This window comes from Myotis brandtii, unplaced genomic scaffold (assembly GCF_000412655.1).
Source record: "Myotis brandtii unplaced genomic scaffold, ASM41265v1 scaffold123, whole genome shotgun sequence".
Classification (NCBI taxonomy): Eukaryota; Metazoa; Chordata; class Mammalia; order Chiroptera; family Vespertilionidae; genus Myotis; species Myotis brandtii.
Genome location: NW_005354291.1, coordinates 6,979,636 through 6,994,600, shown reverse-complemented (window position 1 = coordinate 6,994,600; position 14,965 = coordinate 6,979,636). Strand labels below are relative to the sequence as shown.

The 14,965-nt window shown below is 38.5% G+C and overlaps 2 protein-coding genes across 2 annotated transcripts in view; one reads left to right on the top strand and one right to left on the bottom strand.

Annotated features, from left to right (window-relative positions):
• THEMIS (thymocyte selection associated) overlaps positions 1-14,965 on the top strand; it is a 134,841-nt gene that overhangs the window by 97,548 nt on the left and 22,328 nt on the right. The window lies entirely within an intron of this gene.
• Positions 6,317-11,719, bottom strand: LOC102241897 (3-hydroxyacyl-CoA dehydrogenase type-2-like). Its single transcript, XM_005859091.2, has 4 exons — positions 11,423-11,719; positions 7,038-7,190; positions 6,847-6,955; positions 6,317-6,662 (listed from the first exon to the last, which is right to left on the bottom strand). Exons 1-4 carry the CDS (start codon positions 11,717-11,719, stop codon positions 6,472-6,474), a joined length of 750 nt encoding a protein of 249 aa, XP_005859153.1. The 3' UTR covers positions 6,317-6,471.

Sequence of the window (14,965 nt, the reverse complement as noted above, 5' to 3'; positions counted from 1 at the left end):
AATTAGAATAGTATGAATTAGGATAGGACAATAGTAAATTTTTTCTCCCTGTGAGGCTAGTTGTTTCATTACAACCCAGGTCCAATACAGTTGGCTGATTGACACCTGGACAGAAGTGTGGTAATACCCCCTTAATAACAATGATTATAATGAAGCCATTATACACTTTTTCTATGTAGAACATTCCTCATCAGCATGTCCTAGTGCTCTGGCGGGTAGGGACCCTATTTCATAAAGAAATGAGCAGAGGTTAGGAATGACTCTGTATTAGTGTCTCAGGAATGATCAAGCAAAGTGCCTTTTTATTAATACGTTGACCTACTCAAAAGTCCAAATCTATTCCTACATTCTGTAAAACTCATGACATGGTGGTATCGTGGTCAGTGGAGCTGGCTGCAATTCTCCATGATGTATTATGCTCTAATAAACTCCCAGTTCAGCTGCATGTCCAGCATAGTATAGGGCTTATTTTATAGCTTACACATCATCTTCAGTCTAGTAAGGTCCCGGCACATTTAGCCCTATGGCCCGGTAATGATTCATCAGAGTCTTATAGAATAAGATTATTTAATTGGAGTCTTAACCTTTTTTCACAGATTCTCTAAAATGTGTATGGTTCTATCATAGTGCCTATTTCAGACTTACCTGTAGGTTTGCTGCTTGCTATATGAAGGATGCCACTTCCTATGAAGGCATATGGCACATGAAGCAGAAATCCTAAGGGAGAATTGGAAATGTAATAGAGCCTTTTTATGAGCATGAATCATTCTTTTCTGTTTCAAATCTTCCTTCAAAATAAGCTGCTAACGTGCAGTGCTTCATATCTAGTTTCATGAAGACTTTTCTTTCCCATTAACTTGACATTGAGAGATTCAATCCTGGGGTTTGAATAAGTCTGGAGCTCACTTGTTTTCCTTGCAGTTTATAATCCCCATATATCTTTATGCTCTTGTCAGATTTGCACAATGGAGACTAAAGAAGTTACACTGTGAGGGGCATAGACTAAATAATTATGTGCTTTTCCAGCTAAAAGGAGAACGGCTTTCACCCTGCAGTGAGCTCTAGATTCAATGAGGCATAATATCCTCAGGGCTGGATAAGGTTTTACATATGAGGAGATTTTTGCCAACGGCAATATGCTGGCATGTGAAATGGTTATAGAGGCCATACTCAAAGAATCATGGAAAGTTAACCTGAATGAGGCTTGGAGTTCACTTTATCCCACTCCTTCATTAACAGATATGCTGGTAGCCCCTAACACATTGTCTAGTTAGGAGTGGAACTGAGAACGGACACTTACCGTCTCTCAGCTTTCAATCCAGGGCTGCTTTCATTATGAAATAATTTGAGGTATGAATAATTTGAGGTGTGAATATTAAATTTTAATTCAGTAAAGCATCTGAAGAGTACATTATTATATTAGTATAGGTTAAAATGGAAATTGAGTTTCTGAGAAATTGTGACTTTAACAAGATAACCTTATTCACATTTTGGTGACTCTGTATAATACCTCCATTCGACCATCAAATCTTGATATGTATGTTGGTAAAGCTGACTCTTCAAGTGAATAAATCCAAGTAAATGCAACCTACCTAAGAGAGACTATAGTCTACCAGCAGATCCCAACTCACAGTTTTGCTAATTGTAGGAAACGCTTGCAGAAACATCGTCTCTTTTTGTATGTGCTCTCTTCATAATGTGGCATTTTTTTGTGAGATTGTTTTCAGTTTTTTAAGAGTTGATTTGGTTCCCCTGGAAGTTTATTTTCTTTATTTTTTTCTTCATTTATAGCTTGCTTGTTTTCTGTACAAGTATATAATAGTACGGATATGTGTATTGTGTATAAAAAGAAATGTCTAAGAGAGAATGTGAGGAAAGTGGGGAAACACATAATAAAGAAAAAATAAGATGGGGTTTTCTTGTGTCTCTTCATTATCACTTGACCGGAGCATAAAAGATATTCAGTATGAATTATGAGCACTATGCTCTTTTGATGCTGATATTATTTATCCCGGTATGATATAAAAATAACTTCAATGGAATTGTTTTTTGTGCATAAATGCTGTTGTAGAAAAAATATTTTGAAAAAGAGATAAATAAGCAGAAACATAAACTTGCCTGTAATTCAATATTTAGCTAATTACCTTAATAATTCTGATAAATCTTCTTTCAGTTCTTTTTCTCTGTGCTCAATCTGATTTGTAATCAATTTAATTCATTTAATATAAAGCCAACATTTTTATACATAGTATTATAATTTTTGGATATACTATATTATATTGTTGGTCATTTGTGATTTTCAATTTTGTAGTATTAAAATGTTTTAATAAGTAGTGTATTCCTGTTGTTAAAGTCTCTTAGCACATCTTTGATTTATTACATAAATAAAAACTAGAATTGACATTTCTAGATTATATTCCCAAATTTGTAATTGAATAATCTTACATCAGTTGAATTAAATTTTAAAAATACAATTAGTCAAATATTTTTTGTATACCTATTTTGTTCAAGCAGTAGGTACTATGGCAATATAATGAAGAGTAATAGCTATGTGGCAGATTGACAATTGTTTTCTAATTATTCTTGTGTCCCTTCTCCTTTGTAATATAGAATCCCTGATTTTTAGGGTATGGCTACCAGTGCAACACTATCTTTCCTAACCTCCCTTGCAGCTAGGTTGGCTATATGACAAAGTTATAACAAATTAAACATAAGCATGAAATGATATATGTAAATTCCAAGAAATATCTCAAAGGGAGGTTGAAGGTCAGGCATTGCACTGACTGTGATTGCTGGAGCCTCAGCAGCTATCTTGACATCTTGACCCTGATAAAGAAGCAGTATTTTGTGGATGTTAGAGAGAGAAAGGAAAAAACCTAATGATCCTATATAATAAAAGGCAAATATGCAAATCAACTGAATAGCGGAACGACCAGTCGCTATGATGCACACTGACTACCAGGGGGCAGATGCTCAACACAGGAGCTGCCCCCTGGTGGTCAGTGCACTCCCACAGGAGCTAGGCTCCCTGCTGGCGAGCGCAGTGGCAGTGGTGGGACCCTCTCCTGCCTCTGCCTCCGTGCCAACGTTAAGGATGTCCCCCGAGGGCTCCCAGACTGTGAGAGGGTGCAGGCTGGGCTGAGGGACCCTCCCCCTGAGTGCACAAATCTCGTACACCAGGCCTCTAGTATTTAATAAAATATTATTGCTTGAAAAAGAAGGGAATAAAATAATAACTTGTGAAAAATAGAGAAATAGCTGGATATCAACTGAGTTTGAAACAAATAGTTTCAATATTCTAAGTATACATATCAGCATTAGGTATATTATGCTTTTAAACCCTATTCCAGTAATATGAACAATCTTTGAGAATTCTATCCATGTTTACAAATATAAGAGAATCTGTCTAATCAAGAAGTTATTATTTTTCCTTCAAGTAATATAGTTCAATATCTTGAATTGGAATTGGACCCAAACCCACCCACAGAGTAAAATACTAATATATTATGTTTATACCACTAGATCAGCACTTATAGTTTGATAGAAGAAATACATTATGTATTTCCTATACTGTTATTTGCTTTTCTCTATAGCATAAATATATTTATGTGTTAAAGATTATATTTTTATTTTAAAAGCCATTTTAGATGGCTTTTAAAATCTACCTTATGGGTTAAACACAATATCTCTAGTTATTCTGCTTTACTTGGGATTTTGATTGTCATGTTAATGGTTGTTTCTAATATTCTCTGTAAAACATTTTATATTTAAAATGTGTTACTTAGGCAGATTTTCCACCAGTAGAATTATTGGTCAAGGCTATAGTAATATTTAAGTCCTTGAGATATATTTCCAAATTACTTTCCATAAGGGTTGGGAAATAATTTAAGCTCTCCTAAGTTAGATTGTGTGAGAATGCTATTTTTATCACCTTGGTTGATTGCCTTGTAAAGTTAGAGCATTCTGTTTTGACTAGAGGTCCGGTGCATGAAAATTCTTGTATGGATAGGGTCGCTAGGCCTGGCCAGCGATCAGGGCTGATAGGGGCCTTCTGGCTGCCGGCCGGGGCCTTCCTTCATTCCACACCACCCCCTGGTGGTCAGCGCACATCATACCGAGTGATTGGTCTCCAGGTCAAACTCCTGCAAGGACAATTTGCATATTAGACTTACATATATAAATATCTCTAAAGCTCAGAAGCTATCAACATACATTGCATTGTGTTTCATTTCTCTTTTAGTGTTTTAACTCTCTTACTTTTTAGTTGTATATTTGAAATAATATGAAGGATATGGGGTAACATAAGAATGATAAAGGGGTTGGGAGAATTGAAGGAGAGAGAGTGAGCAAGAAGAGACTACTAAAGAGAAACTTTATTTCCAGTGAAAATTTTCAGAGGATCAACCTCTCTTTAACCTCCTGACCTAAGGGTCCAGACAATTCTGGCAAACCCAATAAAGACATTTTGCAGCTTCTATAATTTATTGGAGAATAGTTGCCTGGAGCAGTCAATAAACCATCTGTTCTAGTAGCAATTTTGATCATTGTACCTGATATCAGATATTGGAAAGTTGGTCAATTTCAATGATTTAATAATGGTTTTATTTTCAGATCTCAGTTGTTTATATATACTGTTTGTTTCTTTTTGGGCCAAAAGAAATTTTTATAGAGTAACATGTTATATTGTTGGAAGTAAAACCTATAGGCTATTGTTCCCTTACCTAAGGAAACACCTGTAGGCAGCAGGCATAAATCAGAAATAACTAGAATAATAGTGGAAAAACATAGACTTTTTTTTACACATTACTTAACAGAACTTACTCTAAATATAAGATTTGCTTTGTGATGCACTGTGAACCTGAGAAATGTGAATTAAGATTTCTGGAAAAAAGTTGATTTAATCATCATCTTCATCGTCACACATATGTCTAGTTCCCTGGGCACAATAATATGTCTGTAATTTTGTTTGACTTCAGTATCTGCCCACAACGCTAATACCATAGCAACAAAGAAACCCTTGTATATATTTCTTAAGAAACTATATCTTAAGAAACGTTTTATACTCCATTCCTATTACATTTAAGAGTGGAATAGTGCATCCTCTGGACATTACCACTCTGTCCTACTATTTTTTCAGGCATCTCATTCTTTAACTCCTCATAAGCTCCAAGCATATTTCTAACATGAACTTCTTTCTTTTATTCCATTCACATCCATTATTTTCTATAGGTCAAGCAGACTTTTTCATTTAATTTGGCTTTGGGAGGGAGAAACATTGAGGGTGACAACATTTTCTCAGCCCTAGACTTCGTATCTGGAATGTTTGTTGCCCAAATGATTAGCAGTCAAGTTATAACTTGAAATTGAGAGGCTCTAATGCAAAACTATCAGTGGAGCTGAGACATCATCATTTTAATCTGCAGAAGACAGTCACCCAGTGGTGCTTCTTGCCTTTCAATCTTCCCTGGACCACTTGGCATGCTGAAGAATCAAGAGAATAGCACACTTTCTCTCTATCCTTTCTTTAATAATTCATCTTTACACATTTTGTATAATATTTCTAAGAAAATTTTCTCTTTTATATAACTAGAGGCCCGGTGCATGAAAATTTGTGCACTGTGGGAAGGGGCATCCCTCAGCCCGGCCTGCCCCCTCTTACAGTCTGGGAGCTCTCAGGAGATGTCCTACTGATGGCTTAGTCCCACTCCCTCTGTGGGAGGTGACCGGGCCGATCAGGAAAAGGTGCTGCCCCCATCATTCCGCCACTGCTACTGCTGCCGCCGGCCACCATGGCTGCCTGCCCTCAGCCCTCGCAGCTGCCACGGCTTTGTCCAGAAAGACGTCAAGAAGGATGTTTGGCTGTCTGGTCTAATTAGCATATTATGCTTTTATTATTTCAGATTATTTTAGTAAATTATTTTTGTAAAGCTCAGGAAGAAAAATTCCTATCTTTTTTGAGGTAAATATATATGATGTATACTTACCATTTTAATCAACTTTTAAATGTACAGTTTAATGGCATTGAGTACATTTACATTGTTGTTCAACCATCATCACCATCCATCTCTGGAACTTTCCATCCTCCCAAACTAAAACTTGTATCCATTAAACAGTGACCTCCCATTTCCACTCTTTGCCAAACCATGACAGCTACCATTCTACTTTCTGTTTTTTTAATTTGGCTACTCTGGGTACGTTATATAAGTGAAAGCATTCAGTATTTGTCCTTTTGTATATGAGTTATTTCACTTGGCATAGTGTCTATGTCAGAATTTCATTTCTTTTTAAGAATGCATAATATTCCACTGTATGTATATTTTTTTTTTCCTGTAAGAAATAGACTTTATTAGGCACAGAAGGTGATTAGTGGGCAGAGTTACAAAATGGCTACCAGGCTTCCTCCCAAGCTGGAGTATAGTATGCCAGGGGAAGGACGGGTGGAAGAGAGTGTGTTTCGTCTGCCCCCTCCCTTCAAGGCTGCATGCGGATGGCCCCATCCAGCCGGATGACCTCTCCATTGATGAATGGGTTCTCGATGATGGACTGTACCAGATGAGCATACTCAGCAGGGTGGCCCAGTCGGCTGGGGAAGGGCACCTGGCTGGCCAGGAAGTTGCGCACTTTCTCTGGGAGGCTGGTCAGCAGTGGGGTGCCAAACAGACCTAGACAAGACAGAGTCAGAGGCCCGCCCTTGCTTTCATGTTTACCCTGTCCCACCCCCCCAGCCCTACTTGTAGTGCTTCCCTATGCCCAGGGATGGACGGATGCTGCTGCTGCTATTCTTCCCTCTCAATTGCCCATGGATCCCACCCAATCCCAGGTGTGGCAGGGAGGGGATAGGTTTACCTGGAGCAATGGTTATCACCCGGATGCCCATGGGAGCCAAATCCCGAGCAATGGGCAGTGTCATGCCCACTATGCCCCCCTTGGAAGCAGAGTATGCAGCTTGTCCAACCTGGAGAAAGAGTGAAGGTCATAGGTGGGAGGGCCCCCAACAGGTCACTGAGGAGGCACAAGCCTTGCCCCTGCTCACACACCTGGCCCTCATAAGCAGCCACGCTGGCGGTGTTAATGATGATCCCACGTTGGCCTTCCTGGTCTGGTTCATTCTGGCCCATCTCACCAGCCACAAGGCGGATCACATTGAAGGTTCCTATGAGATTCACATTGATAACTCGTTGGAAGTCCTCCTAGTCAACAGAGACAAATATCCCTTCTCCACAACCATGTGTAACCACAGACTAGCTTTCTTTGCAGATAGCAAAGGAAAAATGGTCAAGATGTTTGTGCTCTCATATCTTTCAACAGCAACTCAGTGAAATGAGGCTGGCCTTACATAGGGTCATTATTTTAATGACATTAGGAAATTTTAGGCCAATGAAGAAAAACTTTTGGGAGAATTAATTAGATTTATTAGGCAATTGACTTTGATTAAAATCACTTTATTAATCATTTTTGTTCTATTTCTTTTTCTATTACTAACCTATGGTTACAAACAGTTTGAATTTTATATCCAATAAAGACTGTTAGCAATGTTCAAATCCACTAGAGCAATCCAATCTTCAGTAGTGTTTGTCTGACAAGATGTCTTATTAATCAGGGACCATAAACTGGTAACTTCAAGTCTGAAGTCAATCACAGATAAAATTCTTTCTTTTTTTTTCTATAGTCACTGCTTCATGGGCTCTGAAGGTGTTTGAATTTCCATATCTAATTTCATGGGTTTTTAAATTATTGTAGATGGCCTTTTAAACATCCTTTTATATTTTTCAATTAAAGTTGACATACAATTTTATATTAGTTTAAGATATACAATATAGTGATTATATAGTAAGTAGAGGCCCGGTGCACGAATTCGTGCATGGGTGGGGTCCCTTGGCCTGGCTGGTGATTGGGGCCAGTCAGGGCCATCTTGCCCAGTTCTGGTCGGGGTTGATGGGGGCTGGCCAGCTGGGGAGGGACTGTGGAAAGGTTCTAGGGTGTGTCTGGCCCTCTTGCCCAGTCCTGATTAGGCGGACCCGGCAGCAAGCTAACCTACCGGTCAGAGCGTCTGCCCCCAGGTCAGTGCACATCATAGCAACTGGTCAAGCAGTCGGACATTTAGCATATTACACTTTTATTATATAAGATATAAAATAATCTCCTGATAAGTCTAGTACTGATATGATACCATATATACTTATTACAATATTATTGACTATATTCCCTAGACTGTACTTTCCATTCCATGACTTTGTGTAACTGATAATTCGTACATTTTAATCTCTTCCCCTTTAGATGGTTTTTGTAATAAACTATTTCCACCTACTTAAAAAAAAAACAAAAGACAACTCCATAAAGCAGGAAAAAAGAAAACCCTAATTACTTTCCTGTTGCCAAAGCTCTAATTATTTTCCTATTTCTTCCTCTGGAGGAATCAGGAGACAATCTCTGGCTCAACGTCCTGTGATCCCTTCTCCACTGGCTCTTTCTCCAACCCTGCCTTCACATGCCCATTCATACAGTCAGAAATGATCCTGGAGAAATTCAACATGAGCCCTGGCCATTGATAGCATGCCTTACTTGAGAACCATCGCTGGTCTGCTCAGTACAAATGCACACCAGCTGAATGAGAGGCCTTCAGTTTTTTTAACCATCTGTATAATGGAATCTTAGAGTATGAGAGTATAGGTAAAGTGGCAGATTGCAGAGTCATATAAAACCTCATTTTAGTTTATATGTTTGGAACAATTTTTTAGGTTTCCAGCATTAAGTAGGCCTCCCAGACTCCCCCTGTTTCACAGGCCACCTCTTCCCTCCATTGCCTGGTTCTTCTTTTTTTTATTCACTCCCGGAGGTAAGTGGAATTAATTTTGATTTATTTTTGTCCCACAGTTGTTCACACTCACTGTCTTTGTTCCTAGAAAGTGAAAATTGATTTTTCATCATGAACTTCATACCCACCTTTTGGATCCGTCTTCCACAGGCTTCTCTCTGGATAGCATGTGTTTGAGATCTCTGTCCCTAATTGCTCACAGCACAGGCCTAGCCAATCTGCAGGACCACCGTGCATTGACCAAATCTATCTCCTGAGTTACCCTTTTATCACTTCTGTCTCCTGCATCATTTTGTTCTCTGGGAGGTGTTGGTTTATTTGGAGATCACTTAGCAATAGCAATCTACCTGGGTAATATTTGTAAAGTTTCTATTTCAGGGCTATAGAAATGTCTGGGCTAAGGTCTAACCAAGAAAATATTGTGTTGGTGATAGGAACCCTGACCTCAGTTTGAATTTCATGTTCTCATAGGATTATTTGCTCTCAGGTGTGATGGGCTGCATGTGGCTCCTAAAAAGATGTCTGCATCTCACACACCTGATATGGCACTTTATATGGCAAAAGAAGGAATATTTCCCTGTAAGGTGATGATGTGATTAAGTTAAAGATCATGAGAGGAGGAGTTTATTCTGGATGAACTATAATGGACCCTAAATGCCATTATACATATCTTATAAGAGAGAAAGTGAGGGAGTTTAGACACACAGGGGAAAGCACAGAGAAAAAGGCATCATGGAGACGGAGGTGGGAATTGGAATGATGCAGCCATGAGGCAAGGAACACCAAGGAACTGTCAACAGCCACCAGAAGCTGGAAGAGGCAAAAAGTTCTCCCCTAGAGGCTCTGAGGGGAACATGGCCCGGCCGACAATTTGATTTCAACTTCTGATCCCCAGAACTTTTGTAGAATAGATTTCTGCTGTGTTAAGCTAACCAGTTTGTGAGAATTTGCTTCAGCAGTCCTAGGAAACTAATATAATACACAAGCATTCCAGGGACTCCCAAGGAAGAGTAGATAGATGTATTTCCCAGGCATTTTGGAATATTTTAGAAACAGCCTAGTCAACAAAACAACTATGAGTTACTTAATTGATGAATTAATTCATCATACATATATTGCGGAATCCCTGAAAATTGGAAAGGTGACCAAGTAGAAAGACTGCCATGAGCACACTATATAGACTTGACAATAAGCAGTCAGGGCATACTCAGAGAATTACAGAGCAGAGCATAGAAGGAGAGGCATGAAATTGGGTTGCGAATATCTTAAAGGTCACAGAATTTAGTCTGGAATTTATCCTTTGGGCTATAGAATAAGAGTGATAGAGGAATTTTAAGTGGAGAAGTTAAATTGAACACTCTACTTTTATATGAAAAATGGATGACTCTTTGCTATTGAAATAGGACAGAACTTTTCAATTAGCATGGACAATACTACCAGCTCTCCTTATGTGTTGTTTATCTAAATAATTTGGTCTCCAATTCCTCATCTGTAGAAAATTTTGCTTTTTGCGCATGATTATATTCACATACACTACATTTTTGGGCAACTGTGTTACAGTCCCATTCTCTGTGAATGACTGTGAATTTAGTTCTGGATAATGAGTATTTTTTTTAACTTAGATGTATACTGAATTCGAACACTTGTTTTGTATAATGCATATGAAAAATAGGTTAAATTCTCTAGATTCGCAGCATACAGCATTGTGTGGAGTGAGGGTGAGGGATGAAGTTGAGAATCTAGGACAGGGTTAAGTTGCTCATAGTTCTGTTCAATAGTTTGTGCTTTCCTCTGTTAGGTATGAGTAATGTAGGGAAAAAACAATTTTCCTTTTATCCCTATGAGTTGTAGGCTGACACCCCTATAATTAAGGGCAGATTAACAGGGGGAAAGAAGAAATTTTATTAACATGTAGAACCAAGTGTATGCTGGAGATACCCAGGAAAACTGAGTAACCCAAAGAGGTAGCTTTAGAACTTGGACTTAACTACCATCTTAATAGGGAAAGGGGTGGGAGAGATAGGCCTCTTAGGAGAGCGTAAATGGTCTTAGGAAGGACAGGTTGGAGGGGTGACCTGTGAGAATGTTCGCAGCTTATTCCCTGTATAAGGTAAAGATAGCATCTAGTATTGTGTGAATTCCTGCATCGGAAAAGTAATCCACTAATACTGACCCATATCAGGGATATACATTTGTTAGAAGTACAAATTAAAAATAGTTTGGAAAATGCGTTGAGGTTTTCTAGCACTAGGGTGAGGAGGAATTCTCAATTGCTTATTATTCCTGAATGCAAATGTCACTGGTCGTTGAGATAAGCCTTTTATTCTGGACTTAGTTTATGATATATTTGTGCACATACAGTTAGAGAGTAAAATTCTCAAACCTAACACATTAGCCAAAAGTATCTCAAGGACATATGTATCAGAAAGGTAAAAAATTGAATGTATTTACATAGTTCCTTGCCAGGAAGATGAAAATGTTTGAAGTAAACACTCTAGGAGTTGAGGTTAGATGGGAATACTAGAGATACGGGTGGCATGTGAACACTTCTCACTCGGCTCTGCTTTAAGAAAAACAATGATCCAAAACATTCGCTAGTGCAGTTACCGGCTTGGAGTCCTGAACAGCAAGCAAAGGTGCCCACTGCGATCCTGAGACGCTCAACTTGAGCCCGCAGTTTATGTAAATAGCCTTGGTCCGGATGATAAATGGGTGACTTGAGAAAATAAAAACCTCTGCCCATGGAAGTCTCTTTTCAAATGAGAGACGTTTAATCCCAGAGCCACAGTGTCCTGGCAGATTTCCCATATTCAAAACCAGTACATAGACATAATGCCGCTGCTTTGTCAGCCGCGAGGAGCGGGCTCTGGAAGGTAGCTGTGAAGAGCCAGAGAACACTGCCATCTGGTGGCAATATAAAATCACTACTAAAATACACAACCTCCCCGTGCTTGAGAAAGCATTTGTTTACAACCCACTTTTTAAAGCAAGAGCGCCATGATATTTTAAATCAAACACCACCTGAACAATTAGTTACCATATTGTTATTATTGTTTTGCAAGTTCCTTTCTGTGTTTTGTTCTACTGTTTTGCTTTTCCTCTGATGTGTGAAAAAACCTCAAGGACAGATGCATTGTTTTTATTCTATTTTGGTTCTTCAGTTTCCCCTACTCATATTTTTCTAGTTTTCAGAAACTGGAATAGGCCCTCTAATTACCATAAGGACAATGTAACACTACATTAGGAGATCAAGATGAATATAGAGGGATGAATAAAACGGCAAATAATTAAAGAAATCTGAACATAGGTCTGAAAATGGTGAGCCTGTAGCCTAGACTCCAGTCTGATTTGCCTTTGAAGATGTTGTTTAATCCTTTTGTACTTGAGTTCGGTTTATTAGCATTGACTCTCATCGTTTCTCCATCTGCTGAGTTTCAACTTGACAGGAATGACAGACTATGTCCTTGTGTAGAGATTGTAATGTAGTTAAAGTGTTTATATAATCCCGGGGCTAGATTTTGGTATTATAAAGATCATATCAATAACACTCAGCTCTTAAATATCCCTCATCATCAATTTTACTCTTTTTTTTCACTGAATTTCTCTCTCTTCAAAGTAATGTGTGAGTTGAAGCATTTTCTGCAGAATTTCAAATGTTATGTATGTATGTGTGTTTGTGTGTACATGTCAACTCTACTTCATATGCAATATTCTCTCAGTATGAATTTAAGATCTCTCCACTTCCAGTACAAATTATATAGCATAAAATTAATTTCCTCTCAATCCGATACTTTAGACATGCATGACAAAAACATCAAAAGAGAAATGATATTTCTAAATTTTTGGTTACTAAGTGGAATGTCATATATAGGTGGAAAAGGCCCCTGGATCCAAACATCCTTCTCTTCTCTCTTTATTCTCCTATAATTAACCAAGAGCAAATGCCATGATGGATGGCGAGCTTGGCCACATTGGAGAATCTGGTCTGTGTTACTGTCTACCAACAAATCCTTCCAGGACGGTCCAGATCTAAATGACTGGATCTGCTGATGAATTTATGTAGTTTGATGAATGTATGTAGTTTGATGAATGCTTGGAGGCTTAATGCCCAAAAATCTTCAAGAAAAGCCCATCCTAGCTAGCTGATTTCCCTGCAGTTCTTTGGGAGAAACATGGATCATCATTAAATAAACGTCTCCACATTCCACATCCTAGAGCAGACAACACAGAGCTGCCCATGTGAGAAACAGCTTTCTCGCCTATGAGTGCCTTACATCAGAGGAGCTGCCCTGCGACTGTCCCTTAGGGCTTTCAGAGGCTCTCGGTGTGCAGGGCAGATTGTTTCTGGTCTACAGCACAGGGCCTCTTGAGTGCTGTGTCACCTGTTCAGATGTCAGTCTGGTTCTTCGAGGTACCGCTCATGATCCTCAGCGTTGACTTTGAACACACCATGTAGTCTGTTATTCAAGTGCTCAGCCTTGCTGTTAGATTGCAACCTCACTTCCTAAGCTTCCCACTCCCCTCCCTGCAACACTGTCCAAACTAGAGCTTCTGGAGTAGAGTCAAGACTGAAACTCTCCTCCTCTGAGACCATAGGGGATCTATCCATGTGATCCTGGCTGAGTACTAACCACCAACCTTAACTTTAGGCAGGTGAGATGATTTAAGAAACTATAGCCTCACATTGTACATATATTCTAGGATTGTTTTGCCTGTGAGTGGGCTCCCCTTTAGGTGTTCCACTTGTTTTCCTGAATTGATAGTTAAATCTTTTTCTAATATGTTTTTATTGATTTTAGAGAGAGAGAAAGGAGAGTGTGGGAGAGATAGAAACGTTGATGAGAGAGAAATATCGATTGGCTATCTCCTGCACACCCCCCACTGGGGATTGAGCCTGCAAACTGAGCATGTGCCCTGACTGGGAATCAAACCAGCAACCCTTTGTCGCATGGGACGATGCTCAATCCACAGAGCCACTCAGCTGGGCAGTAGTTAAATCTTGAAGCTTGATAGGTTTAGATTTAATTTTTTTGGAAGACTACTCCATAAACAGTGCTATTTATTTTTTATCTTGACATATATAACATTTTTTGTTGGTGGTGGTGGTTTGTTTTTAATAAAGTTAGCAACTGTTGATGATCACTGTTAAATCATAGGGCAGTTTTGGCCACTCACTCTTGATTTTGCTTCTGGAGACTGCTAAGCCTGGGCCCCTGCCTGGGCCACTGCTGAGAACACAGTGTTTATATAATCCCAGGGCTAGATTTCAGGAAGTTGCACTGTACTGCAGATTCGATGAGCCTGGTCAAGGTGTTTGAAAATTGTATTTTCTAATTCAAACAAAACCAAATCTCACAAATATTTTGAAAAGTATTTTTCAAAATTAAAAAATTTAAAAACTCAACCTGTTGATTAAAGGTTATATTACTAAAGACAGCATTAAGAGAGTGAAAAGGAAAGCCACAGAGTAGGGGAGACTATTTGAAAAAAACAGATAAAGGATACTGAAAAGATCTTGTATTCATAATATATAAAGAACTTCTACCAATCAATAACAAAAATACAGATAGCACTATAGAGAAGATAGGCAAACATCTGAAATTACTTCACAAAATAGGTACTTCACAGTTACCAATATAACATTGAAAAGCTATTTAATCACATTAGTTACCTGGGAAATATAAATTAAAACCACAGCAAGATAATATTATAGAATCACTAGAATGGTTAAATAAAAAGACTGACAGTACCACATCTTAGCAACTTTGGTAAAGTTGGCCACACACGTACCCTATGACTCAAAAATTAACATGCCTACAAAAACATAGGCATATATACACCTGAAAGAAAAATGTATGCACTAAGTGATGTGTACAGGGATATTCATAGCAGCATTATTTATAATAGATAAAAAAATAGGAACAGATCAAATGTTCTTCAATAGCAGAGTAAATAAATAAATTTTTGTGTATTCATACAATGGAATATTCTATAAAATTATGGTTAAAAAGAAAAAAGCCAGATACAAAAGAGAATATACTCTATGATTCAACTTACAAAGGTTTCCAAACTAGAAAGAGAACTAATTATGATATTAGAAATTAGAACAGCAGGTGGCTTTGGGGAAGAGGGGTTGGAAATGTGACTGGG